The sequence below is a fragment of the Columba livia genome, chromosome 1 (assembly GCF_036013475.1).
Source record: "Columba livia isolate bColLiv1 breed racing homer chromosome 1, bColLiv1.pat.W.v2, whole genome shotgun sequence".
NCBI lineage: Eukaryota > Metazoa > Chordata > Aves > Columbiformes > Columbidae > Columba > Columba livia.
The window spans coordinates 92289161-92314520 of record NC_088602.1 but is presented as its reverse complement, the minus strand read 5'-3'; the positions used below and the strand labels follow the sequence as shown (position 1 = coordinate 92314520).

Here is a 25360-nt window from a genome sequence, read left to right as displayed (position 1 = left end):
CACAGACTACTTGGAGGACCCTGGGCACCAGGACCAATTTCTATATTGCAGTCAGAAATAAACACAAGACTGACACCGAGGCAGCCAGGCTAGGGCAGTCCCAGAGGAATACTGAAGCACAACTGGAGGTATTGAAGGACACTCCAGAGACAAGTAAGAAGGTGCCTGTCCCACTCAAGAATTGGTTAAGCAATAGCTGAATGGAGCATTTAAAGGAGGAGAAAAAACACCATGAAATTTTGCACTATATCCAAGGCTGCTCTTGCTAAAGGAGGGTTCACCTACATTTTGGTTTACACTCAAGCCACTGCTCTACGGGATGCTTCAGAGGGCTCACCTTGCCCTGCCACCACCTGGAGCTGCAGGCAAGTCATGGAAAGATCAGCCAAGCCCCAGTCCCAGCTCCCACAACATAAATCACCATTAAGCTGTGCAGCCAAACTCCACAACCAAGTTTTGGATCCTTACGTTCTTCTTGAAGTCTTTATGGGTTTGTTTTGGAGGGAAAAAATACCTACACCACACCAGTCTTTTTCTACTTCTCTAACCAAATGCCCATACTCTGCTACAAGAGGTCTGCCTTTTAATAATGGGGACAAAACGAGAAGTGTCTTCACATATATACAGGGATGTAATGCTTACTGCAAGTAGGGCTATGTATGATGTAATTATAGACAAGTTCTCCAAAACAGCTTCACAAATATCTATTCTGTTTCAGGGTTTTTTTTTTCTCTATTTTTATTGAAACTTTGTACAGAAGTTTTAAACATTTCCATACAATACTTTTAGACAGGACAAAATGCCATGGTAAAGGAATGTAAACTGCAAGAAACACAGTCTGAAGTATCCAAATACTCTCTAATAAGAGTTTTAGTTTGAAGACTAATGCAGTAGGCAAAATAATATGCATACAGTATACAAAGAACAGTATACACAGGGCCAGCAATGCTAACTATGAAAATTTTTCAGATTTACTTCAAAGATTTATAGCAATATGATAATTCTATACACTAGACCAAAATTAATTTATCATACATCGTTTCTATGACAAAAAGCTTGTCATTATGGACAGTAGCAACTTACAATATAATTAAGCTGTATTAATCTCATTAACACTTCTAAATCTATATTCCTACTACAATATTTTTCAGTATATTGTCTTATAAGATCTTAACAGACCTTTAAATAACACTTTACCAAAAGAGACCTGGATCCATTATAGTGATCTTATCTACATGTCCATTTGGCTTATTTCAAAAAAAAGAAAAAAAACGAACAAAAATAAAGGGACAAGGAAAAGGCAGGTTTCAAATGCTATATGATATCATTTGGTTTTGGTCTGAAATGTATTTAATAGTTAAAAAAACAAAAAGGCAGTTCATTAACTGGTATTTTATATAAAATCTGCAGAAAAATACAACAGCAACAAAAACCAAAAATACTTCACAGATATCTAAAAAAACATTATATCAGAGATACAAGGTAAAGCAGCATCACTTTTGACACTGTGCTTTAAAAATAAGACAAATGAAGAGACTGCTCTAGTGATATTAGAAAATTTGCTTTCTTCTTGAAGAAGACTACTAACATTTTGCACAGCAACTATTTTTATAACCACCTCATTTAAAAACGTGTATTCATAGACACAGAGAATTGTCATATCATTACCATTTTTGCTCAAAGTGTCTGACTTTACACAGTGAAACTGATAATGCTAAGTGTCACCAGATGTCACTATACCATGAATTCAATATTAGAACAGAAGTGAAGCAAATGCCTTTAAACCAACACCATAAAAGAAATAATAGAAAGTGTTTTGTAAACAAAACAAACCACTTCGCAAAACAAGAGAGTTCAGAGATCTCACAGTGAAATCAGAAATCCTAATTATATATGTTTACATTCTAGGACTACTCTTTACCTTAGGCCAGTTAAAGCACATTAAACCATTTAATTATATACAAACATTTTCATAAAAAAAATTAAAACATTGCACACAAGTCAGCTTTTTAACATCACATAACAAGGTTAGTTTTATTTTCAAAACAATTACATTTAAGGGCACAGAACATACAGAATACCAAATTAACAGATGAGTATTTTTGCTTCGCTATACATGCTAAATCCAAAGATTTCCTCAAGAAAGCTAGAGCTTAGCAACTCTAACTTCTCCCGCATATCCTGTTCTCTGAAAGGGAGCATCTCCCAACACCTCCTTTATCTTAGGATTTAAAAAAATATATATATATAAAAAAAATAAAGCTGTACGTTTTAAAGTTGTAAGCATCTTCTGCTTTAAGCGTTTGGGCAGAGATCCTGTGATGGCTCTGCCCACTTCACTGTAACCTCAGGGGAAACCCTTTTCACTCCTCAGTTACAGGACTCTCATGACTTGCATCAGAAGTCTCATGCTGGCCCTTCGGGGATTAGGGTGGGAAGGGGACCACAGAGGCGGAGAAGTAGAAAATACACAAGCGGTATATTGAAGGCCATTTTAATTTCTTACAATCTCTTACCATTTCCTTTCAGCTATTAGTAAAAGCTAACAGGAAAAATAACAAAAACCAACAAACAAAAAAACTTTGTCAGAGAATAGCATCAAATCGTTCATTAAAAAAAAAATTAAATAAGAACAAACTCCCAGAATGTGCTATTAAGCTCCCAAGAAGCCTGTTTGGTTTTGCTTTTTTTTTTAAATAAAAGGCTTCTAACAAATTTCTGGGAGAAAATTCAAATACCCTAACAGAAAAATAAGTTAAGGGAAATAACAACAAAAAGGTGTCATTCCAAAATAAAAATAATTTTTCCAAGACTGTCATTCTAAGCTCAAGGCAATAAATAAACCAATCGCTGCGAGACAGAAGCACGTGTCCTCCTGGATCTAGCCCTGCATGACTAGTCAGTCCCACCAAGGAGGAGGCCAGGAATCAGAATTTATGGAAGTGGTTGTCCATTATGGGAGACACTCTTGCAGTTTTTACTGCACCAAAAAGTCGGTGTTTAAGCCAAAACTTATTAACCTGGGTTAACACCTCCCATGTAGATCATGATCAGAAAATTAGCAAAGGCATGTTTACGCTATAAAAAAAAAACCCTCAAGAAACTTCTTATACTTAGGTCCACAACACAGGGCAAGGTACTCGCTCACCAATAGACAGTTTGCTTGAAGCCTTATAATTTGTTGTGGGTTTTTTTTGTTTGTTTGTTTGTTTTCAAATAAAGGCCTTTTATTAAGTGGTTATACACACACCAAAGAACATTAGCAAGATCTATGACCTCTAAGACATGAAAACAGAATATGACTGAAGAGGCCGGCATTAGGCAGAGAGTAGCATAGAAACACATTTTTAAACAACTTAAGAGGAAAAGCACTGAAGAAATAATCTGTTTAAAATCTTCACGATAATAGGTCTAAAGATGGGGGGATGCAAAGTATTACTTTATTAAGATCCCGACTGACTGCCAGTTACCACAGAGATTTATGTGGCAACTTGTTAGTTTAGTGAAAGTGAAAATACTTTAACTGGGAGAAGGGATTATCTCATATTCAACAGTCAAAGGCTGCACGGTACATTTGCAAAGGATAATGACTCCCTACCACAATCAAAGGATAATTTCACCATGGACCCGACTGCAGTTATGCTGCACAGGACACAGACATCTTGCGTATTAACTCTTTACAGCATTCTCTTTAAATAGTAGCTTATTTGGGGAGGAAGAGAGGAGGAATAACAAGGTGGAAAAAGCTATTCTAAGCAAATCACTCCTCAGGTGGCAACAAAAGCCATGCCTTCAGCTTCATAACCGCATGAGGCGCCCTGGGAAGCAAGCAAGCACAGATGAAGCAATGGCAGCCAAGCAGAAGGGTCCCTGAGCTAACCTGGCTTCATAGGTCAAGTGGCAACACATTTGTTAATATCAAGAGTAAAGAGGACTGGTCTGGAAAATCCCAGTACCAGCCCCAATAGAAAGAGACATGCCACGTTACTAAGGGACACTGCCTGGTACATCAGTCTCTTTTTCCCTGTGCCAAATTAGGCTTACTAGCCAGGTCCCAGCTTTTTCAAGAAGGTATTTGATGGACTGAGACTTGTCCTTACCCTCTACAAGTTGTCACTTTTCAGCCTACTAAGATGAAATTTTGCCATAGATTACTTTATTCTGCATAGAAACAATGAAGTATGATTTACATCTATCTTATTGTACTCTCCTTCCTAAAGAATTAATTTGAGATGCTATTAAGATACTTCACACACCATGATTTTACCATTAAAAAGGATTTCAGATATTTTTCTGAGCAAAGCCAGTCACATACACCGTAAGTGCCTCTTATCACATTGGTATTAACATCAAGACTCCAGTACAACAACTCTCCTCTTCTACATATATTGCAACACTGCTCCTACTCTTATTACTGTATTTCCAGTTTGAGTAGTCTGCTTTCCAGCAGCAACAACTAAAAGTGGAGAAAGGTGGGACACCTCAGCCTCTGTTTAAAAGTCTCAGAATTAATGGGATTCAATTGACTTAAAAAACAGAACACTCAACAAAAATGTAAGTTAATAATTTCATCTGAAAACATGCACTGTACATACTACTAAAAGCTGTATGGATGGCCTGCAGCTCACAGCACCACTGTACTGGGAAGCAAACTCCCAGCAGCAGTCAAAGGCAAGATTAACAGAACTATTTCACCCATTGGGATTGGTTCCTGTTTATGTGCCAAGGAAACATTTCTGGACCCTTGAATCGATGCTGTTGAACTGTCACAGCATGGTCCCTCGCACCGTTTTTGGCCTAGCTAGTTCAAGCTCTTCCAAACAAGTCCTGAGACAAGCCTGGGAGCAAAGACAACTGGAGGAATTATTTTCATGGGAAGCCTGGATACGACCGCTCTGTCCTGGAGGTAAGGGAGTTCAATACCACGAGGGCAGCCACATGCTGTCAGCTGGCCTCTGCACCCCAAAACAGGCCCTGACTTGGATTAGCATAAGGGCAAGAGCACCCAGGATGGCGACACATTCTTTTTTATCAAGGGTGAAGCGGACCGAGCTCTGCAACCTTTTGGACTGCAGAGCTCCATCAACTTGCTGCACAGACATGTCCTCCACACCTGGCAACCCGTTCATCACTACCTCGGGCATCCGTCCTTCCAGAGGAAGAAACCTCAGCATCTCGAGACAGTCTGTGGTTGCCTGGGAAAAGTTTCACTTCTTTTGGAGAATTGTAAGGACAGACCTCAATTGCCGACACAGATTAGGATGGCACGTGCTCCTCCTCTCCTAACACAGAATCCCTTAGGAGTCATTCCTTAATAAAAAAAGTCTGACAGGGTGAAAGGCAAAGTGGGAGAAGGTATAAGGCAAAAGGACTCTGGAAAATAAGGACCAGTTCCACCTCTTTCCCCCAATTCTCCTTTCTCTTGTCTTCTCACTTCTTTTTCTTCCCTTACAGACTCAGTATGCAGCACTGGTAGGGCTGCAGAGTATTTCCTTCAAGATGTACACAGCTAGAGGTAAAAAGATGTATTTCAGTGTGCTTACCAAACTGAAGGCATGCAAAATCTCACACTTCTCTTCTTCCCGTGTGGTAGAACCAATGTACAGATTTTTCTCTAGAGAGAGGCTAACCCTAATGTCCTAAATCTTTGGGGACCAAAGCAGCTGAATACCTATACTCTTCTATTTCAAAATGCTAAAAGACATGACGAGTATGGGGTTTTTTTTCCCCCTTTTCCCCTCTCCTCCCTTGCCAGTTTGTCATCTCCAGGTTGGTTTTTATTATTTTCTTTTTTTCTTTTTAAATAGAGCAACTTTTCAGTAATGGAATTTACAGTGGATACAATCAAAAAGACAAACATTTTCTTAGAGAAATAAGACAGAAAGCTGCTAACAGCTGTTGTGTTTTAAGTGCTACAAGATGTGACAAAATATCATCCTGTTGTTGCCATAAGAGAAATGAGAAACAAAAAAAAAAAAGGAGAGAAGCAGAGAGCAAAATTTAAAAGTGCTAAGTTGGCCAAGGTAACACAGCTATGTTACAAAGAATGACTACACAATGATGTGCATCACAGCCTTACATTTAAAAGAAAGGTCTTCTGACAGAGCTTTAATCACTTAGATTTTACACATCGGTAAATGATTACGTGTTACCATCACTCTAACGCCGACTGAGTTCTGTAACTGCCTGACTTCAAGTGCAGCCACCTGCCTGCCTTTGGTATATTTATACATGTATATACGGAAAAACAAAGGGTTAGTGCTGCAAATGGGGGAAAAAAAAAAAAAAAGGACAAAAAGGGAAAAAAGACGACACCACATGACACATTCTGCCTTCAGCAGAGATAGGACAACATGTCTCAAATGGTCTCTAAATAGGCTAAAGTTGAGTTGATCTTACAATTATAGCGTAAACAATGCCTGGTTGCAGTTATGTTATTTGAAAAGGAAAAAAGAAAAACAATAAAACAACAAACAAAGTCTCCAGAGACCTGTATCAACTTCTGTATGTTTAGCCATACCCTTAAAAGTTCACTATTCACTTACAAAGAGAAATAGACAAACATGAATATTCCAAGTGAACACACACAGACCAGTCCAGTATTTAGTAATAGTTTGACTTTTGGAGTCTCTTCCAGCATTTGTAAACAAACAGTCTCTTCCTCCATCTCCCGAACAGCTCTCTTGTTCATGGTTTTACTCTTAAAGCCACAGAACCAATCTATGAATTTCAAATGTCTCTCTCTGTCATCCGTCTCTTCCTCGTGCTTTTTCTCCCCCATCAAAGCCGCTTGTCCGTTCGAATAACAATCAACCGGTGTCTCGACTTCAGAGTGACTCACAGAAATCACCGGGTTGCTGTCATCTCTGCAAGTAACCAGAAGATTAATATCCTCTGGCTTAATATTTTTAAGATTTTCTTCCGATTTGCCATTTGGAATGATATGGTTAGTGTTTTCATTGCACTTGAGGATGCTCTTTTCTTGCACTTTGTACAGCTCCCCCTTTGCGGCATTCTCTTTTACATTCCTGTTTTTCACGGCCCAGAAAGTGGTTGTCCGAACCTGCTCCTTGGTAGGTGGAGGCGTGAGGAGGCTCACCACAAAGGTCACAATGCCAGTGATCCAGAACAGAGCTGTCGCAACATACATGTAATGGATGTTTTTGATAAAGCTTGGCCTAGTATCCGGCTGGTTACACTCCGGAGCACGATAGATAAACGCCAGTATCAACCGTATCGCTCCAAGAACAAACCCAGCCATTCCGCCATAGAAAGCACCCTGCTCGTTGCAACGCTTCCAAAAGATACCCATAAGAAACAGAGCAGCCACCGGTGGGGTCAAATAGTCCGCTACCTCTTGAATATAAAGGTACATCTGACCACCTTGCATTTCTACAATTATCGGGACCCAGGCAATGCTTATAACTACCATGAACGCAACAAAGACTCTTCCTACAATCATCAGTTCTCTAGACGTCGCGCTCTTCCGAATGAGTTTGTAGACGTCAAGCGTGAAGATGGTGCTGGCACTGTTGAATATCGAGTCCAAGTCACTCATCAGTGCAGCGATCATCACAGCCATCATCAGTCCCCGCAGACCAACCGGCACCAGTTTCATCACCAAACGTGGGTAGGCAATGTTAGAGCATCCAGCTCTGCTCCCGCAGACTTGGAAACAGTGCTCTGGATTAATGCAGGCGATATCATCTGCAAACAGTATTCGTGAAATCATGCCCGGGACAACTATAATGAACATCGGCAGCAACTTTAAAAAGCCTGCCATCAGAGTGGATCCTTTGGCATGAGCAATGTTTTTTGCAGCTAAAACTCTCTGAACTATGACTTGATCGGCACACCAGTACCAGACAGAAGCTGGGGTCTGTCCCAACAGAAATCCAGGCCAGGGAATATCTTCATCTGTTGGCTCACGCAACATTTTAAGAGCATCAGGCTTTGGGTTGACATTGCAGGAATTGGTATTGGAAATGTTGTAGGTTAACAAGATAGCCGTAATATTTGGTGACGCTAACATGTACTTTCTTTTAACTTCTTCAAACCCACCAATCTCCGTAATACTTATGATCATAAGTGTGAGGGCACCAATAATCATAAGCAGAGCTTGAAGGGTGTCTGTGTAGATGACAGCCACAAGACCTCCAGTCACAGTCAACAGCGCAGTCATTCCAATAAGGAGGATAACCGACAAATAGAGGTTCCAACCTAGCGATTCTTGAATAAAAAGTGCCCCTGAATACAAGTCAACTGAGAGTTTCGTGAAGATATAAAGAATTAGAGACAACGCTGCAAAATATATTTGAATTCTATGCCCTCCAAAACGCTTGGACAAGTATTCAGGCATGGTGTATACTCCCGACCGGATGTAGACTGGGACGAAGACCCATCCCAAAAGCTGCAAAAGCATTAAGGCGTTGAATTCCCATGCACCTACTGCAAATCCACTTGCCGCTCCAGATCCTGCGAGCCCAATGAAATGTTCACTTCCAATATTGCTCACAAATAAAGATGCACCAATAGCTACCCAGGTCATAGAACGCCCTGCCAAAAAGTAGCCGCTTACGGTGCTCCGATTGTACTTCCACATGGCAAAAAAACCTATGCACATTACAAGCACGAAGTACAGTGCCACAATGGCAATGTCTGCTGTTTCCAAAGAAGCCCTCATTTTTGTAAACAAAATGACTTCGCACAGCTGCCGTCCACTTCTCGCCCCCCAGCCAACGTCTTTTAAGCAACACGTGAACCAGTTAACATATATCAACACTGTGGATCAAATTCTTTGTCCCTTGGTTTGCTGTCCTGATGCTGGTGGTTGTGGTACATTTACTTTCTCCGCTTCTCAAATGGAAATTTGGAACTTAGTACGCACTTTTAATCCACATTCCACAAGAGCATCAGCCTTAACTCAGTTGATGTAGGAGAAATTCTTAGTTGCAGCTAAGTTTAGTGAGGCCTACTGTACCAACCCTGCAAGGCAGCAAAGACAAAAGACAAAGATTGAATTAGAGAGGAATTTCATGAAGTAATGAGAAAAAATTTGAAGTCTAGTAAAACAATGACTGTACACCACAGATTTTTTTTTTCCCCTTATATTTCCTGCTGTATTTATGCAATCTATAATACACACAATTAAATATTTGTAGAACTAAGTAGTAATGCCTTTTTTCAAGTCAACTTTAATGTTTACAAGTACCTTAAGGGACACAGCAATTCTGGAGTATTAAAATGGTCCAAATTCCCCAGAACAAGGCAAGGAACAGAAATACATTTTATTTTTCTTTACTTCAAAGTCTACTTCTCAAAACACTAATCAGGCCTTCCTCTTTCAAGCAACCTTATGGAGAGAAAGAAAAAAAAAGGCAAAAACAACAAATGACCCCTAAGGAGCATTAACCCGGCTAGTCAGTTCCTGTATTGCTCTAGCACTGCACCCCATCAATCTTGACAGGTCCTGGCATCACACGCATGCACTTCAGACACCAGCCGGCTGCTAAAGCTAAAAATCAAAGTGAAATCACAATGCTGTCAAAAAACAACATAAATTTAAGATCAGCTGAAGAATCAAGGTTATTCCTTAGGTTCTAGGCAAATTTGCACCTGTCTGGGTGCAATCACAGAGTAACACTTCACTCCAAAAGCTCTTCATACATATCCCATGTAATCTACGTGAAAAAAAACTTCCATTCAAGCAAGTGATAAAAGCAAAACTACACCTGACATTCAACTTCAGGGTATTTCTGTCTACCATGTGCCTTTATATACCCACACCCATGTGGTTTCAGGATTTTGGGGCACAGGAGGGAGAAACAGGTGGATTTTGGCAGCAGTCACAGTTGCTGGTATGCCAGGAAGCGCTGTTCCCTGCGCTGCCTGTTTGTATCCAAGCATGGAGAGGACCACTAACATCAGAAGCAGAAGGTTTGGAGGCAGAGCACAACCTGCTGCTCTGTTCCCAAATCCCAAGTCACGCCCAATTCTACCAAAGCACGTCAGGAAACGGGTAGTCATCTAGGCAAGCAGGACTGAAGTGCTCAAAGTGGACAGAAGGGGATAATAAAAGACTTGCTGGCAGACAACCAGGCAGGTGGGAAAGGAAAGGGCACTGAAGAGCTGCACATCGGTTCCTACCTCTGCCATAGAGACAGGATGCTCCTAGCTTGTATTTATGCATTGGGAGGTCTCATTTACCTGTACCTACCCAAAACCAGTTAAGGGGTTTAAAGAGTGCTGGACATACGATTCTTCTACTTCCTACAACAAATGGGCACAGCAAGGGAAGAGAAGACCACAGCTAACATCCACTTTAGTTTAAAGACCAAAACACAAATCTTGAGTACTGAAGATTATTGCAGAAGAGTAAGGAACAGGGTCTGACTCCATTCCTTTTTCCCCACTCACCAGTAAAGGTAATGCAGGCACAAACAAACGAAAAATCACTGCATTTTTTTCTTCAACTTCAGGCATTCCCCCTTTGACTTCATTTGCCAAAGTGCTTTGGCACAATGCTAAAGCTCACATTTCCCTAGTTCCACCTAAGATCAACACAAACACCCAGATAACATATTTTAATATTTGGGTGGTTTCTGTTTAGCATCCCTGTAGCATATTCATTTTGTTAATAAAAAAAAAAAAAGTAAATAAAAACATTACAAGTTCTCAGACCCTAGTAAAAATTATAATTAAGTTTGAAAATTCACACACTCCCCCCTCTGCTCTACTTTGTGCAGCACTAAAGGCAGCAACGGTACTGATAAAAGAATGTGTGTTTCTCATTAAGGCAGATGTATTTTTAAAATAGCTAACAGCATACCACAACTTCAGCCTTACAGAGAAATTCACAATCATGTTATTTGTATGAGCTGGCTGTTTTTCAAGAGCAGTTCAGAATCAAAAAGATAATAAGGGTTCCCCACCACCACCACAAACTCGCATGAGAATAGATATTCATTCTGCTGGAGTTACAGCCAATAATGAGACTACGGAGACATGGCACAAAATGGACTGATTACAGTAGTGTGCTAAATTTACCATGCTCATAAGCCTCAAACCACAGATGTATTTTAAATTCTTCCATAGAAGAATTCACATTTATCCCCACCAGCAGATGTGACAGGAGTTAAATGGTATATTAGTTTAATTCAATAGAAAACTATAAACACTTTAGATTATATGACACCACCAGATACAATGATAATGTACCATTCTTAGTTTTAAGAACTTTTGTGTAACACTTCAATGGTGCTGTGTCTTTTATGTCACTCAGCTAAATTTTAAATGCAACTATTTCATAGTGTTTATATCAAAACTACAAATATTTTCAGGGAAGGGGAAGAAGAGATTTTACCCAGACACAGTGAACAGAAGAAAAACTACTACACACAAAATTAGATGGGCAAGCTAAACAAATAGCAATAACCAGTATCTTCCCTCTTCTATTGTCCTACTCTGTTACAGAAGACAGAGTTGAACTTTGGTTCACTTCCCACCATCTTCCCTGTAGGTTAATCAATGACCTTGCAAAACTATATACAGTAATTTGCATAAATCACAGACATATTTGTTAAACCTGTGTCTATTTGATAGAAGAGATACCCAGCTCCTAATACAACTATTACAAGCATGTTCAACCCCTCTGAGAAGTGTACAAGATGCAGCTGCCCTTGAATTCTCACATTTCTCAATTAGGATACTTGCCAAACTATAATGGGCTCATTCTAACCAAAATAATATGTGAAGTTTTGTGAGCACTTTCCACTGGAAGGTACAGCCAGACCATGCATTTGAAATAAACAGTCCACAGAGACCTCAACCATCACTTTTGCCATCAATGCCTGAACTTTGCAGGGTTCAGCTTGCTTTAAAAGGAAGGTGGAAAGTTTTCAGTAGCCGCTACAAATCTGCTGCACTGTCACTAAATTGCTGTACTAAAGTAGCTTCTTGTACCAGTTTCTTATTAGACCTAATTCTAAAATAACCCTGGAACTCTTTTTTCGTTACAAAAATGAGACTCGTCGCTCTGAACTTTCAGCAAGTTATGACCTCAAGTCTTAAGAAGGACTTTTGAGACACCTCATCTGAGTTTAATCTCAAGTTATTAGAGCAGCGTACACTGTGGCACTGACAGAAGAAAAAGACAGAAAGACAGTCCTGCTGCCAAGGACTGTGAATTTTTTTTGCTAAGGCTGTTTTCTGGTTGGATCATATCAAAGACACAAAACAATGTGCTTCCCTCTTGTCTGAAGACAGAAGGCTACAGCTTTGGCGAAACAATGCATATGTCTCTCCAATGGGCAGCCTGTCCTTTAAGAAAAAAAAAGTCTCAAGCAATTCCCTGAAGAGATATTAGACAATGCAAAGCAGATTTAGGGTGGGACTTTTAGTAGAAACTTGTATGGTTGTTTTAAAGGAAAAACTTTCTCCACAGTTCTTTTCTAATAAGACTGTCTTTAAATATGCCAGAATCAAACCGCTCCAGCCCTAAAGCAACTATTTGTTTTCTGCTCAGTCTATTGCTCTTCTCAGCAGAAGAGAAGTTTCTCAGTTGACTTCCCTTTTCTCCGGCAATTAAAGAGTCAGTCCCAACAGCCAACGCTTTAAGGGTTAATTTGAGGATGCAGATGCCTATATATCACACAGGAGTATCCGCTGCTATAATTTGTTAGCAAATTGTATACATACTTAGCTTTGTTGCTAGACTTCAAAGTAGTTTGAAGGTTCTTTCTTAGATGCAATGTTTTCCTCCTCTGCTCCCACCTTCTTCAAGCAGGTGTATGTTAATTCAAATCAGCAGCATTTTGCCTGCTGAACAACTCATTTGCATTAAAGAAACATACCCAGATTGCCAGGCTCAACACCAATAGGGAGAATCATGACAATCTCTCTCCCCGACAAAAAAGAACAGTCTCAAGCCCTAAGCAGGGCTGTAAAACATCCAACCTCTCGAGTGTGTTGGCTGGCCTACTCATGCTGCTACGGACACGCAAGCGAGTTCCTACCTGTCCACTGCTCCACAGTAAGCCCAAGGTTTTCTGAGGTAGCCTATCTCAGACAAAAAAAAAAAGGAAAAAGCTTTGTTCCATTTATTGCAGCACTCTAGAACACAAAAAAAAAAGGAGCACAAATATTCTTCGTGGAATAACTAATACACACCAACTTATCCTTCTGGAGTACATGCCCTTGAGAAGGCAGGGGCTATCCTTGCCAGCTGTTCCACAGAGCCCTAAACATCCAGGTCTGCTGTTTCAGGACTTTGCCTTGAAAACCAGGAGATGGGGCAGAGAAGCCGGGCAGGAATCCCACCTGAGGCAAATAGGGTACGTTGCAAGAAGCAGGAAAGCTCGGAGACAGAAGTTGACCTGTAGCATTCTAATAAATAACTTGAGTTAAGGTCTGGACTGGCATTCTCAACAGCTCAACAGGCTGGAATAGAAGAGTACCACATTTACAAGTTACCTGAACCAGCAGCAACCTGACTAACCTGTTTGCCACACGTGCTCTGCTTCCCCAATGTGGTACAGCATTGACACTTCTGCTGGCCTTGGAGAACACAGGTGCCGCAGAGGCAACTCTACAAATCATCACTGTCATAAAAAAAAAAAACAAACAAAAAAACAAAACAACAACAATTTGAGGTGCAAGGTTCAAGTCAGTCACTCAAAGGAGCTGTTATGAACACATAATGCCTTTTCTTTTTTTGCCTGGGGTTTCATGAATTGCTCCAGTTCTGGTCTTCATTTTATTGCAGCATCAGAAAAAGAAGCTTGCTCCGCAATATATTCTTCTTGATTCTTTTCTACAAGACTTCTGAAGGAGACATAAGAAATAAGTAACCTCACAGCATGCAGTTCAGCAGAAGAAACAGAGAACTATGCTGCATTTGCCAGTCAGAAACGTAATGCTATTGTGATTATTACGGAAGTAGTAACTGGAGTACCCTAAGGCCAACAGAAGCTGAAGGGCACTGCAACTGACAGCATTAGAGTAGTAGATCAATTTAGTTGGTTTTGGTTTTAACCATTCTTCCCCACATCCCAAGTGTATATACTTATTTAGGTCTCCCACCAAGGCACAAACTAAGGGGGAAGGAAAAAAAAAAGGGGGGTGGGGAAGCAAAAGAGGTTGCAGCTTTATTGCAGTGCTCATTCGGCACTGCGTAAACACAAGTACAGTACTATTGAATTGCAAAGCCAGAGGAAGGTGGCTTGTTTTCTGAAACCTGCACCACTGTCAGTGCCTCAGCAAGTCAATTCACACCACTGCCTGGCCTGTGGCATTCACATTGGAATGGTTTCTTTCCTCATGAGTCAGTCCCCAGCAGTCTGTCAGGAATAGTGAATTATTTGCTTCTTTTGAAAACTCCAAATACATAAGAGGAGGAAGAAGAAGACAGAAGGAGGCAGAAAGTTCTTTTATTTGTTAAAACAGAGACACCAGAAAGAAGGACTGTCTTCTCTATGCCTGGCTAGACATACTTTATTGATCTTACTCAGGCCTTGAGAAAGACTAGTCCACCAGCTTAAGTTGAGTATTAGTTTAAAGAAAATGTGTATGTAGTAATTTCTTTTCCCCTTATCAGTCCAAAGAATTGGCTTATGTTTACATGGATGACAGATATTATCTGTGCTCTCCAAAGGGAGCAGAAAGCACAGCTGCTGCTCAGCACCTCTGAGGAACCAGGCCACTCTTCCCTTGCAAACAAAGAAAATCATTCATGCCCCTGCTGTAATTCAAGCAGATAACTACCAGAGGCTCAAATGACCAAAGGCAGGTTGTCACAATAGGCAGCTCCATCCCTCAGCAAGGAAACCGTGCTTTTCTTTGCAACTGCAGACAGGTGACATTCTTCCACCTACAGAGGAACTGGAAGCAGAAGAGGAAGGAGGGTACTAAGGAGGCACGTGGCCACCAGCAACTAAGTAAAGAGCACAACAGGGCAAAGAAGGATAGCAAGCCATTTTAGTGGAGGTAGGACAAGGTTTCTCCTCCAGGAGATGGCAAAAAAATAGATGATTGTGGCATCAAGCAGAATTCTCCTTGCGAGGTAAGTGTGTCAACATATCAGCTGACACACTAAGTTGGAAGCTGCAGAGGGACACTGAGCCTCAAGACTCAAATTCCTTCTTGTCACAACCTGAAGTTCAGAAGCACAAACATTTTTACTGCCACTGGCAAGTACTATTTACCTAAATTAGTTTGATGAAGTACTTAGTCACTAAGAACAGCAACAAGAGAATGGGTTAAAAAAAAAAAAGCATCAACATGTACATAATTGATTTCTGTAGAGGATTTGGGACCACACAATCAAGTTTTCTGGAACACACCATCAGATAAGTGCTGTAAAATCTCTACCACTACTGAAGATGACACTTTTCTTTAGCTGCAAGGTACAAAGCTGTGATCCAGTTGGTCGTTATCACCATTCATCAGTAACTGATGTAACTGTCATACTGCTAGCCTAGAAAAATATGCTGGTTCACCTCATTTGAAGAGGATCTTGGCTGGGAGAGCACAGATTTCAGAAGTTACTTGGGGAATGAGAAAGGATCAGTGTGTCAGTCATCATGCAACAGGGCAAAATACTAGGAAGGGAAAAAAAACCCTCACTACAACAGACTCATTAAGCTTATTTAGAATTTTTTCAAGTTCCCATCATATTTATGGCTGCCCACAGTCTTTCCAGTAACATAAAGCATCACAAGTTTTACTGAAAGGGGAGATAGAAGTCTCCAGGGCACACAAACCTAGAATTTACGTTTGAGGACCTCCAAGCTTCCCAGTCTGCCAGATGCTCTTGTGAGATTTCTGATCCTTCTTAGGGAAAGAAGTCTTAAAGACATCATTGTTATAAAACAACTAGTGCTATTCTACATCAAGCTTTGTGATTACCTGTATTAAATGCTACCAGACATCAACTTTTTCTTTTAATAGCCTCAAACACATCAATTCCACTGAACACATTCCCTTCTTGTATCCATGTTCTGTACACACCTTTGTTTTTAACTCCTATTCCTTGGATGTTTGCACAACTGAAGCACAAAGACTGGCTTGCAAGTGGACAAACCAGAATTTAAAAATATGTGAGAAATAGCAGAAAAATAGTTCCTATGTAGTTATTCACATTCATATTTATAAAGATCATGACCCTTCCTTTACACCATCTTCTTTCCCTCCCTTCATCCCACCAGGAGAAATGCATTTCTGCAGTATCTCACTTCCAGCACCAGTGACCCTGTAGTACAGGCCCTTCACTTGCCTTATTTTCCATATTTTTACTTCCCATCTTTGTCACACTTCTACATAACTAGTTAAATTTTGCCCATCTGTCCTCCTTTTTACCTTCTTATCAACTCTTCTGCAAAACGCATACCAGAGATATTCCTGCTGGTCCACTGGGCAGGCAGCTTTGACAAGGAACAACCTGGTGCCTGGTGGTTCCTGCTGCCCCTCAGATAAGCAGCATGGAAGCTGGTATATGCAGCTCTATCAAGCAACTGCTTCTGCATAAGCAACTCCTATAAAACCACAGACTTGTAGCAGAGAGGGTCTGGGCAGCTGCGGCTCAAAGAATTAGCAGCCTGCTCTGGCTGGAGTCTTCCAAAAAACAACAGAAGTTACTTCATCAATAATCAACAACCACCAGAATAATTTTGGGGTGGAAATTTCCAGTGTTACAGCTCTGGAACAAGTGAATTGAAGAAATCAGCTTCAGAAAGAACATGCGAAGAAAACAAGAATTTCCATCATTACAAATTGCGGTTTGTATGTATTAGAAGAATATGTATGTATTAGAAGAATATGCAAATAAAGCAAGAACTTCCATCATTACAAATTATGGTATGATGTATTAGAAAACAACAAATATATACGCACATTCATACTTGAATTAATTTAACAGCTTATTCTAAGTGATATAACAGACATCTTTAAAAGAGTCAGTCACTTTTGAGGGTTTTTGCAACAACAGAGAACAATAACACTATTTTAACACAACAGGTCCTCCTTTCTTTTTCAACAGTTAAAGGACAATCTGCTCTCATGCTGATGTTTACAAGCATCTCTCTGTACATATACATGATGCACCCACATGTATATATACACACAGCAAACATACAAGGAGAGATACACAGCAAGGACAGAAGAGCACATTACTAAGCAGGTAAAGGGTACAAAGAGGAGAAGTTGTATTTTAAAGGTTAAGCCACAATTCTTGCCTGCTGAAGAGGAGCTAGCCAAATCTCACTGAAGTCTGTCAGACCCAGCATGGACACCAGAGCCTGCCCACAATCCTGTGGCTCTACAGCTGAGGGATCCAAAGTAGCCGAGTTAACCAGTTCACCCCATTACATATGCTCACTCAAGCACATCACTCAATACGCTGCAGAAGCCTGTACAAACCAAGAGGCTTTTGAGTCCCTTATTCCGGCCATCAACTTAGTAGTCACTTTGGACAACTTTACCAAATTCACTTAGCTAACTGCTATAAAACGGCTTAAACTGTTTCATAAAAAAAATAAGAATTCTCTACCTCCCACCTTACCCAAGCCAAACACATATCCCACACTTAGCGGAAACTTTGAAGAGGACCACTCTCAAGTCTTAAGACTGATATCTTCTTGGCTAATGATTGCCACTTTTCATTCTCAAATGCTATCTGTATCATACATTTCAAAATGCAGTTATTCTTACAGAAATGCTTAAGGCCGAAAACAAAAAAGCGGACTCCTACAGGACAGTCAATGTCAGATCCTCTGGTTTCCCAATCTTGTCTTCTAGTTCTAACTCTTTGGTCTTCTTTCCAGCACTATGCTAATACAAAAGTCCTTACCCTGCTGGCATTATAGTGTGAAGTGGAGCCTGTTTCAGCCTAAGAAAGTCAAAGGAAACAGAGGAAAACTTTTGTGTAATTTTAACCTGCTAAGGGGAGAGGGGAGGACAGGGAAGATGTACAATTCAACTGTAAGAACAGGTAGGTTCACCAGAAAGAAAACAAAACCAGTATCTGCCTGCTTATTGCCCTCTGCATTCTCCCCTCCTTCTTCCTAGCAACTAAGATACCAAAAGCCCAATTGCTGCAGCTGCCTACACAGCAATCAAGTGTAATAGTCAAAATGTCAAGCAACACTACTGCCCATTACTTTGGCTTTCCTAAAATAGCTCACAATCTCCACAGCAGGTGGGGAATTTTTGAAATGCAGCAACCCACTCCAAAGGCAACAAACAGATGCTGAAGATAAGTTATATTGTGTGAACATGTGAGTCAAACTGAGAGCCCAAATTCACTGTAGCATTAAGAGGTGAGTGGATGAATCTCCTAGTCCAGGTATTTGCTGAAGCAAGGTAATTAGGTGTTAGACTATATCACATATTACGTATTTGTCCCTGTTACAGGCAAAGTGAGAGAAGAGCACACCACTAAAAACACTGACAAGCTTCCTTATTTTTTAGTGAAATACTCCAATATAAAGTATTTCCAGACTGTCCATTCACTCCAGTTCCAGTTATGAAGTTGTTTTGCTGAAGATGGATGTCCCAGCTCACAAGAGTCGAGCAGCAGCAAGAACAGCATGGGAACACCAACCACCTCCTCTGTCTGTCTGTCCTAGGTCCCCTAGGCTGCCAGTTTTCCTTGGAGGGTGTCTCGCATTGCCGCCCTGTGGTCAGTCTGCAAAACAGCATCAGAGCAACAGGAAGCCATTTCCAGCTCTTCCTTCCCCTTCCACCCCCCCCCAACTTCCTTCCCCGGGCTCTCAAGGGAGTTTTGGCAGGACCAGGAGGGTAGGAAGAGGAAGCCTCCCTGAAGAGCTCTCCTTTCTCCAGCAAGCAACAGCTCCTGCTAATTCACTAGCGGGTCACTACCCCTTCCTGCCGAAGGTCCTGCTCTGCCATAATCCCGCTGCTGAAAGACGAAGATGAGTCCCCTGGGAGAAAGTTAGAAAGAATTAGAAATTCATCTTTTGCTATAAATAGTAAGTTTAGAGCACAAACAGCTGTGTCTTCATTTTGCACCTCTACCTTCACCACAACTGTAGGCTTTGACTCAGGCTCTTGAGGGTCGGCAACGTATTGTTTATACACTTCTGTATGGTACTGATAACAGGTCTGCCATCAAACTCCCTGTGTTATTTGTCATTTGCACGTTGGAGTGCAGAAAGCCACACACAGGGACAAAATTCATTATTTCCACCTGAAGTTCGAGTCACTTCATTGGCCTCACACCTTTCTTTCCCCAAAGCATCTTCTTCATACACTGACACACAGAGTAACACAATCCAAGTCCCTCACTGCAGCTACTTTTCATATACAGTGATACTGCGGAGAAGTAGGGGGGGGTATTATTTTGGGGGTGCTTTTATTGTTTTCCTGTGAGTCACTAACTATGGTCTCTGCTGATCAAGGCATCTGTCCACAAGCAATTTACAAATATAGTATTTCTAGTGCAAGTCAATAACCTGATCATACCCTACCTACAAAACAGGACAGAAAATGGCTGCTCAGCTTTGCCTTCAGAATAAAGTCACAAGCTTTTGTGAAAAGTACATACAGACAACTGGTGACAATGCTAGAGAATAAAAGTTTTCCCCTTTTAAACCCCTCTAAGCTCTTGGATGTAGCATTTTTATACACAAAAGGAAAGCTGAAGAGGCTCTAAGGAGGTCTGCCAAGAATCAAAGGGACATGGGAGCACCAGGTGGGACTGAGGGGTCATGCTCTCCCTACAATCACATCCAGGCCAGCCGGGTAGGGAGGGGACCAGCTGCACAATCAACTTCATGGTTCACAACAGAAGCCACATGCAAGAAATTAATGAGGAGGAATCCCCAACTTGAACGCAAGCAGTGCCAGGGAGCAACAGAGTTTAAAGCAACAAAAATGAATTTGAGGTATTTATTCAGCCCAGATCTACAAAAATGCCAAGGTAACTATTAAAAACAATTGTGGGTGAGGGAAACGCCACAGAATCACAAAGTTTGCCTCTGCAGAGAGCTGTGAAAGTCTACTAGACCATAGCTCTGAGAAGGTTTGTGCTTAAGCTGACAGGGAGCTCACAGGAGTTAACATCAGCCCTAAAGCACAAGGAAGCCAGGCAGCAGGGGCTCACTTTTTTTCCTTCTTTTTTTGCAAGGCAGGGGAGCTGTCAGAGATGAGGAAGGATGCCACGGACACCAAGAGAAGAGTCAGCACTCGCTCAAGCCTCAGACTAAAAGTAGGCACCAGAGCACACAGCCACCACACAGAGGAACTGACATGGCAAGACGGTGAACACCTGCCCAAGGTAGCTCCTCAGGATACACCAATGTTAAGAAGTAATGTAATTTATTTCAGACTATATATGATCTCCACAGCTTCTACAGGAAGGAGTTCAGTCACTCCACAATTTCATGCTGTTTTATTAGCCCCATATGCAGGTTTTTATGTTTTGAATAATTTAAATTAGCATTATGGTTGAGATTATGCACTGCCATAGAGGTCATTAGAGCAACCCCTTTGCCAGGATTCAGTAGCATCATGTAATTTTTTTTATTTTTTTTTTTTTAATTCAAGTGTTCTCATTATACAAGAAAGGCAGCAGTAGCAAGATACTGGAACACAAAAAAACACCTAGATCTAGTGTATTGTCAACAGCAACAGAAACAAAAAAAACCACCACACTAACAACACAACATCTAGAGATGGACTCCCTAAATTTTAGAGTTACAACAAGGTTAGAAACAGCAGTACACCTGAACCAAAACATAAGTGTTTTAACATAAAGCTGAAAACACCTTAAGATACATCTATCAGTAAAGAATATACTAAAGACTCAAACTTCAAAGAGGAAAAGGTTGCATCGATGCTCATTAGAAGCATCTTACAGCTAAAAGCTTATCCCTGTGTCTCTGTGCTCAAATCCTCTGAACCAAAGACCCCATCCACCAGAACAGTGCTCCATGGCACCTTTTCAGAGTAGTCAGTGTATTTGTGTCTCAGTATTAAGCCAGATTTGCTATGTTTTCTGTCCTGCTCTGCATTTATAGTGCCTGCACAGCATAATGCATCTCCCACATTAACAGCACGTATACAAAAAGCACCTTACCATCTCCTCACCTACAGCTTATACACAGGGCAGGGGAGGGAGGGGAATTAAAAAAAAAAAAAAAAAAAACAAAAAAAAAAAACATAACCACTCATGTTGCCAACCCAAGTCCACCAGAAGCAGCTGTGTTTTGTCAGCATGAATGCTGCTCTGTGAGGTGGTGCAGCAGTCACCAAATTTTTTTCCCAGTTGCTCTATTTCTCCACTAGAGGACTCACCTGAGAAGTCTACTACAGCTTCTGCAGTTCAGCCAAGTTAAAAAAAAAGCCAACCCTGACATGTGGATGCTACATGTAAAATGAATGGAAATGTACTAGTATATGTAGCACATCTAATACACGAAGACATGCTCCCTTAACTACAAAAGAAACGCAGCAATGCTATCTAGCTTCCAGCTATTCTATGACAAATATACATGTTCATTTAAATGAAGGTTAAAATACAACAGCAAGTGTGTCCACACTGGGTCAGACCATAAGGGTTACAGCCTAGCCAAAGTGCCGCTACATTCCAACACCAGCACTGCATATTAAGCTGGAAAGCAGCAGATAAACAAAGGCTATAGAAGGTACTAGAGAAGATCCAGTATCAGCTATTATTTTCCAAATAAAGGGTCCCATCTATGCAGAGACGTTTCTATTTTATTATTATTTTTAGGCACAAGTACACGCACCCCACCACTCCCCCCCCCCCGCACTGATTCAGCTCTTCTAAAACAGAAAGAGCATCATATAACCTCACGCTCTCGCATCACGGCTTATCATCACGCCACCAAAGACAGCGGCAACGGCTAGTAACCCTTCTTGTGGGCAATACGGCCAGCTGTATCAGCAAAGCTCAACTGGTGTTAACAACGGCAAGGGGGAAAAAAAAAATAAATGACATTCTTAAGACTTCCCTGGTAGAGAAGCAGGCTGGAGAAGCAGGGAGCTTGCAGCCCACCGAGGGGAAGCTTGCCAGAGCAAGTCCTTGCTTTCCCCCACCAAGGCTCACTGCAAGGCCTCCCAGAGGCAAGGAGACCTGGTGTGGGACTGCTGAGACCTCACAAGGTGCCCAGCAAAGACATCACAGGTTACGGGAAGGAGGGGGGTGGTGAGGGGTAAAGCAGACGGCAATGGAAAGGACTGGTGCTGCAGAGAAAAGGGGGGGACGTGCTGGCACCAACGTATAGGGACAAGGGAAGGGCTAAGTTCACTTGCACCAGGCAGGGCTGTGGGGGGGAGGGTAAGAGAAGGAGAAATTGATCTATTTCGCTAACTGTGGCATCTGCTTACCTGCGGACCAAAGGAGAGGGGGGAGAGAAGGGGACTGCGGCTCTAGGGGAGCAGCTAAGCAAACTCTCCAAAGGTGCAGGGGGAAAAGAAAGACAAAAAAAAAGAGGAAGGGGAGAGAAGGAAGAGAAAGACAGCCAGGAGCATGAAGCACGCTGCGCAACTCCGCTTCAGAGCGCGGAGGGGAGGGCGGGAAGGGCAGGGCTCGCCCCGGGGACAGAGGCCGGACGGGCCGCCCCCAGCCCCGCCGGGACGTGCAGCGGCGGTGAGAGGAGGCACAGAGGTGACGCTGGGGGTCTGTCAGGTCCCACCTGGCTCCCTCCCTCCCGTTTCCCCTCCCTCACTCACCCTCTGCATGGCTTTCAGGATCAAAGCCAGTTCATAGCGGGGCATCTTAGAGCTGACTGTGGCGGGAGGAGTGGGGATACGGCAGGGCAGGAGGTGGGGAGGAGGGGGCGGCGGCGATGCCGGAGATGGGGGCGACCGGAGGAGGAAGGCGCGTCCCCGGCAGTGCTGGCGGCGGCTCCTGCCCGCGCGGCTCCCAGGCTGCACAGACACCCGGGCGGGCGGGCGGGCTGCGCGGCTTAAAGGGCGCCGGCAGCTGCGCAGGCTCCGCCGCGCCGCCCCCTGCCCGCGCCAAGCGCCGCCTCCGCCGCACACACGCCCGCCCGCCGGGGGGCCGCGGCCGCCCGCGGGCTGCCCCGGTCCGGGAGGGGGGAAGACAGGGGGTGGGACGGGGACACCCGCCGCCGGGGAGCGTGCCCGAGCCGGGCGGGCTGAGCCGCGGCGTGGGCACCGCCTCCCCCCGGGGCGGCTCGGGGCCTGTGCCCGCCTTCCTCTTTCCCGCCGCGGCGGCGGCTGCGGCTGCTGCAGGGAGTGGAAATTTCCACTGTGTCCGCCTCCTCGCTGCCCGCCTCCGTGCACACACACACTCGAGACCGCACATGGCGGGGTGGGGGGGGGGGAAGGACAGTGCTGGCCGCATGGAGGGCCTCTGCGCCTGGCTCCCGGCGCCCACGGCCGCGGGGCCGTTGTCCCCACGCAGCGGGCGGCACGGCAGGGGCAGGAGCGCCCGTGTGCCGGAGGGCGAGGCGGGGGTGCTGGATGTGGGGTGAGGCTACACACGTTTTGGGCACCCCGTGCGTGCTCTTCCGGAACCTCGGGGCACCTCAGAGCCCATCACCCACCGAGGCAAGTGCAGGTGGCTGTGACCCACCCCAAGCCACCAAGGGCTTGACGGGATGGAGGTAAAACAGCACAGCTGGAAGATGGCTGGCCTTAGTGTCTGGGTGCTCCTGGCCAGGGAGCTTCTGGGCAAACATTTCCCAGTTGGTGATGCTCAGTGCGTGCCCTTGGCCTTGTACTCTCAGGCAGCCATCAAGGTCAGTGACACAGATACCTTCTGTCAGCAGCACATCCGACACTGGTGTCCAGCTGTGGCTGTGCTGGAAGCCTACAGCCACCTGCATCCGCCAAGGCAGGGCATTTGGAGAGCATGGGGGTACATCAGCCTTGTTTCAACAGTACTTCTTTCCTCCCCAGCACAGATGCATCCCTTCAGGGGTACCCCCTTCCCTCGCACATGTACCCCAGAACTTCCAACACACAGGCTTGCTTTAAGGAGAACATGCTCACGCTGAGTTTCTGCCCGTGGTTTTGAAGCCCTCGTCAATTGGCCCTGTCTGCTTTTAAAAAAGAGGGAGGGCATGAGAGTGCAGAGCCACCATGTCATAGCTCAGGCGGAAGGGGCAGCAGGGAAGAAGGCAGATCTCAAGATTTAAAAACTTTAATGAAACATCTATCTATGAAATACCAGCCCCAACCCATCAAGAGGAGCCTCAGCATCTCACCCAGGAACCCCAGCCATGCCTTTCCCACCAACAAGCAGGGTCACATGCTTTTGCTCTGCTTGCACAAGAGTGATACCATAGTTGGTGAAACAGACCCAAGGCGCAGGTATTTCTAACTGAAAACTTTTCCCAGCGCTTTCCATCGTGATTTGCAGCACAGCCAGCACCAGTAGTGCTGTGGGCGTTCCTCGTCTTAAGCAGAAGCGAGTTCTAGGTAGTTCCCTACAGGTACTGTGCCTTACACGCGCATCAAAGCCTATGTGGGTGCTAGGAGCTGTTTTGCATCCTGCTACAAGTTACCAGCTGTTGGGGATTAATTGCTTATGCAGAAGTGTTTACACATATTCCCAATCTCCCATCCCCCCTTAGCACTTAGCCAGTAATAGCCATTTTGCCTGGCGGGTATCATTTACAGCCTGTCGGTGCTTAACACATACAAGCCCTCCCTGGGTTACTTTACTTGTTTTTGTTTTTTTTTTTTTTTAATACAGTGTTGCCTGGCCTGAGCTTCTTCCTTCTTCTGAACAAGTGCCTGGTCAGTTGCAGAGGAAGTCCAGATAGTTTGTATGTGACGGTCCCCAAGGGAGGCGAGAATGCCCAGGTATCCCTGCTGTACACACACGATGGGACAGCCATTCCAACCCTCATGGTACAGGCTGCCCGTGGTAGCACAGTCACACAAGCCACACTGTTCTCTTTCCGCAACACGAAACCCTTATGCCTTGCCACTCTACCAACTCCCTACCTGCTTTAAACACTCCTCTGCAAGAAAAAAAGAGATGCGTTCAGCCCTTGTTCCTGAAGTCTTTCTCACACAGGACTTCATGCAGATCCTCAGGTCTACATATTGAAATATGTATTGGCATTTTCAAATGCCAATATCTGATTCTTAGTTGGATATACAGGTATATTCACCGTTCATACTCACTTTAACTACATTCCACATGCAAGCCCTGCAAATACGCATCTGCCTGTGGCTAGCAAACCCCCTGCCCTTTTTTGTGAATCTCACCCGCACCCATACTTGAACACTGCATCTTAAGATCCGCAAACATGAGCCTGAATGTGCCTGGGATTTGTCCACACATGCAGAAACACTTGTGTGTGCACTTGCAGACGGGCATTCCTCTACATATATACATATATAT

General features: G+C 43.3%; 2 protein-coding genes across 5 annotated transcripts in view; both read right to left on the bottom strand.

Annotated features, from left to right (window-relative positions):
* Positions 1–22927, bottom strand: part of MRPS6 (mitochondrial ribosomal protein S6) — a 48075-nt gene extending 25148 nt beyond the window's left edge. Inside the window, exon 1 of the mRNA XM_005511374.4 lies at positions 22711–22927. Coding sequence (XP_005511431.2) covers positions 22711–22755 — 45 coding nt within the window. The 5' untranslated portion in view covers positions 22756–22927. The remainder of the gene's footprint in view (positions 1–22710) is intronic.
* On the bottom strand, positions 706–22933 carry SLC5A3 (solute carrier family 5 member 3). Of its 4 annotated transcripts, none has more exons than XM_065067138.1 (2): positions 22711–22933; positions 706–8985 (listed from the first exon to the last, which is right to left on the bottom strand). In XM_065067138.1, the coding sequence occupies exon 2, from the start codon at positions 8681–8683 to the stop codon at positions 6542–6544; it is 2142 nt and encodes a 713-aa protein (XP_064923210.1). In that variant the 5' UTR covers positions 8684–8985; positions 22711–22933; the 3' UTR covers positions 706–6541. The 4 variants fall into 4 exon arrangements, with proteins under 4 accessions (XP_064923210.1, XP_064923226.1, XP_064923214.1 ...); XM_065067154.1 differs by lacking the exon at positions 22711–22933 and adding an exon at positions 22366–22688; XM_065067142.1 differs by lacking the exon at positions 22711–22933 and adding an exon at positions 12697–12996.
* Between the last annotated feature and the right edge of the window lie 2427 nt (positions 22934–25360).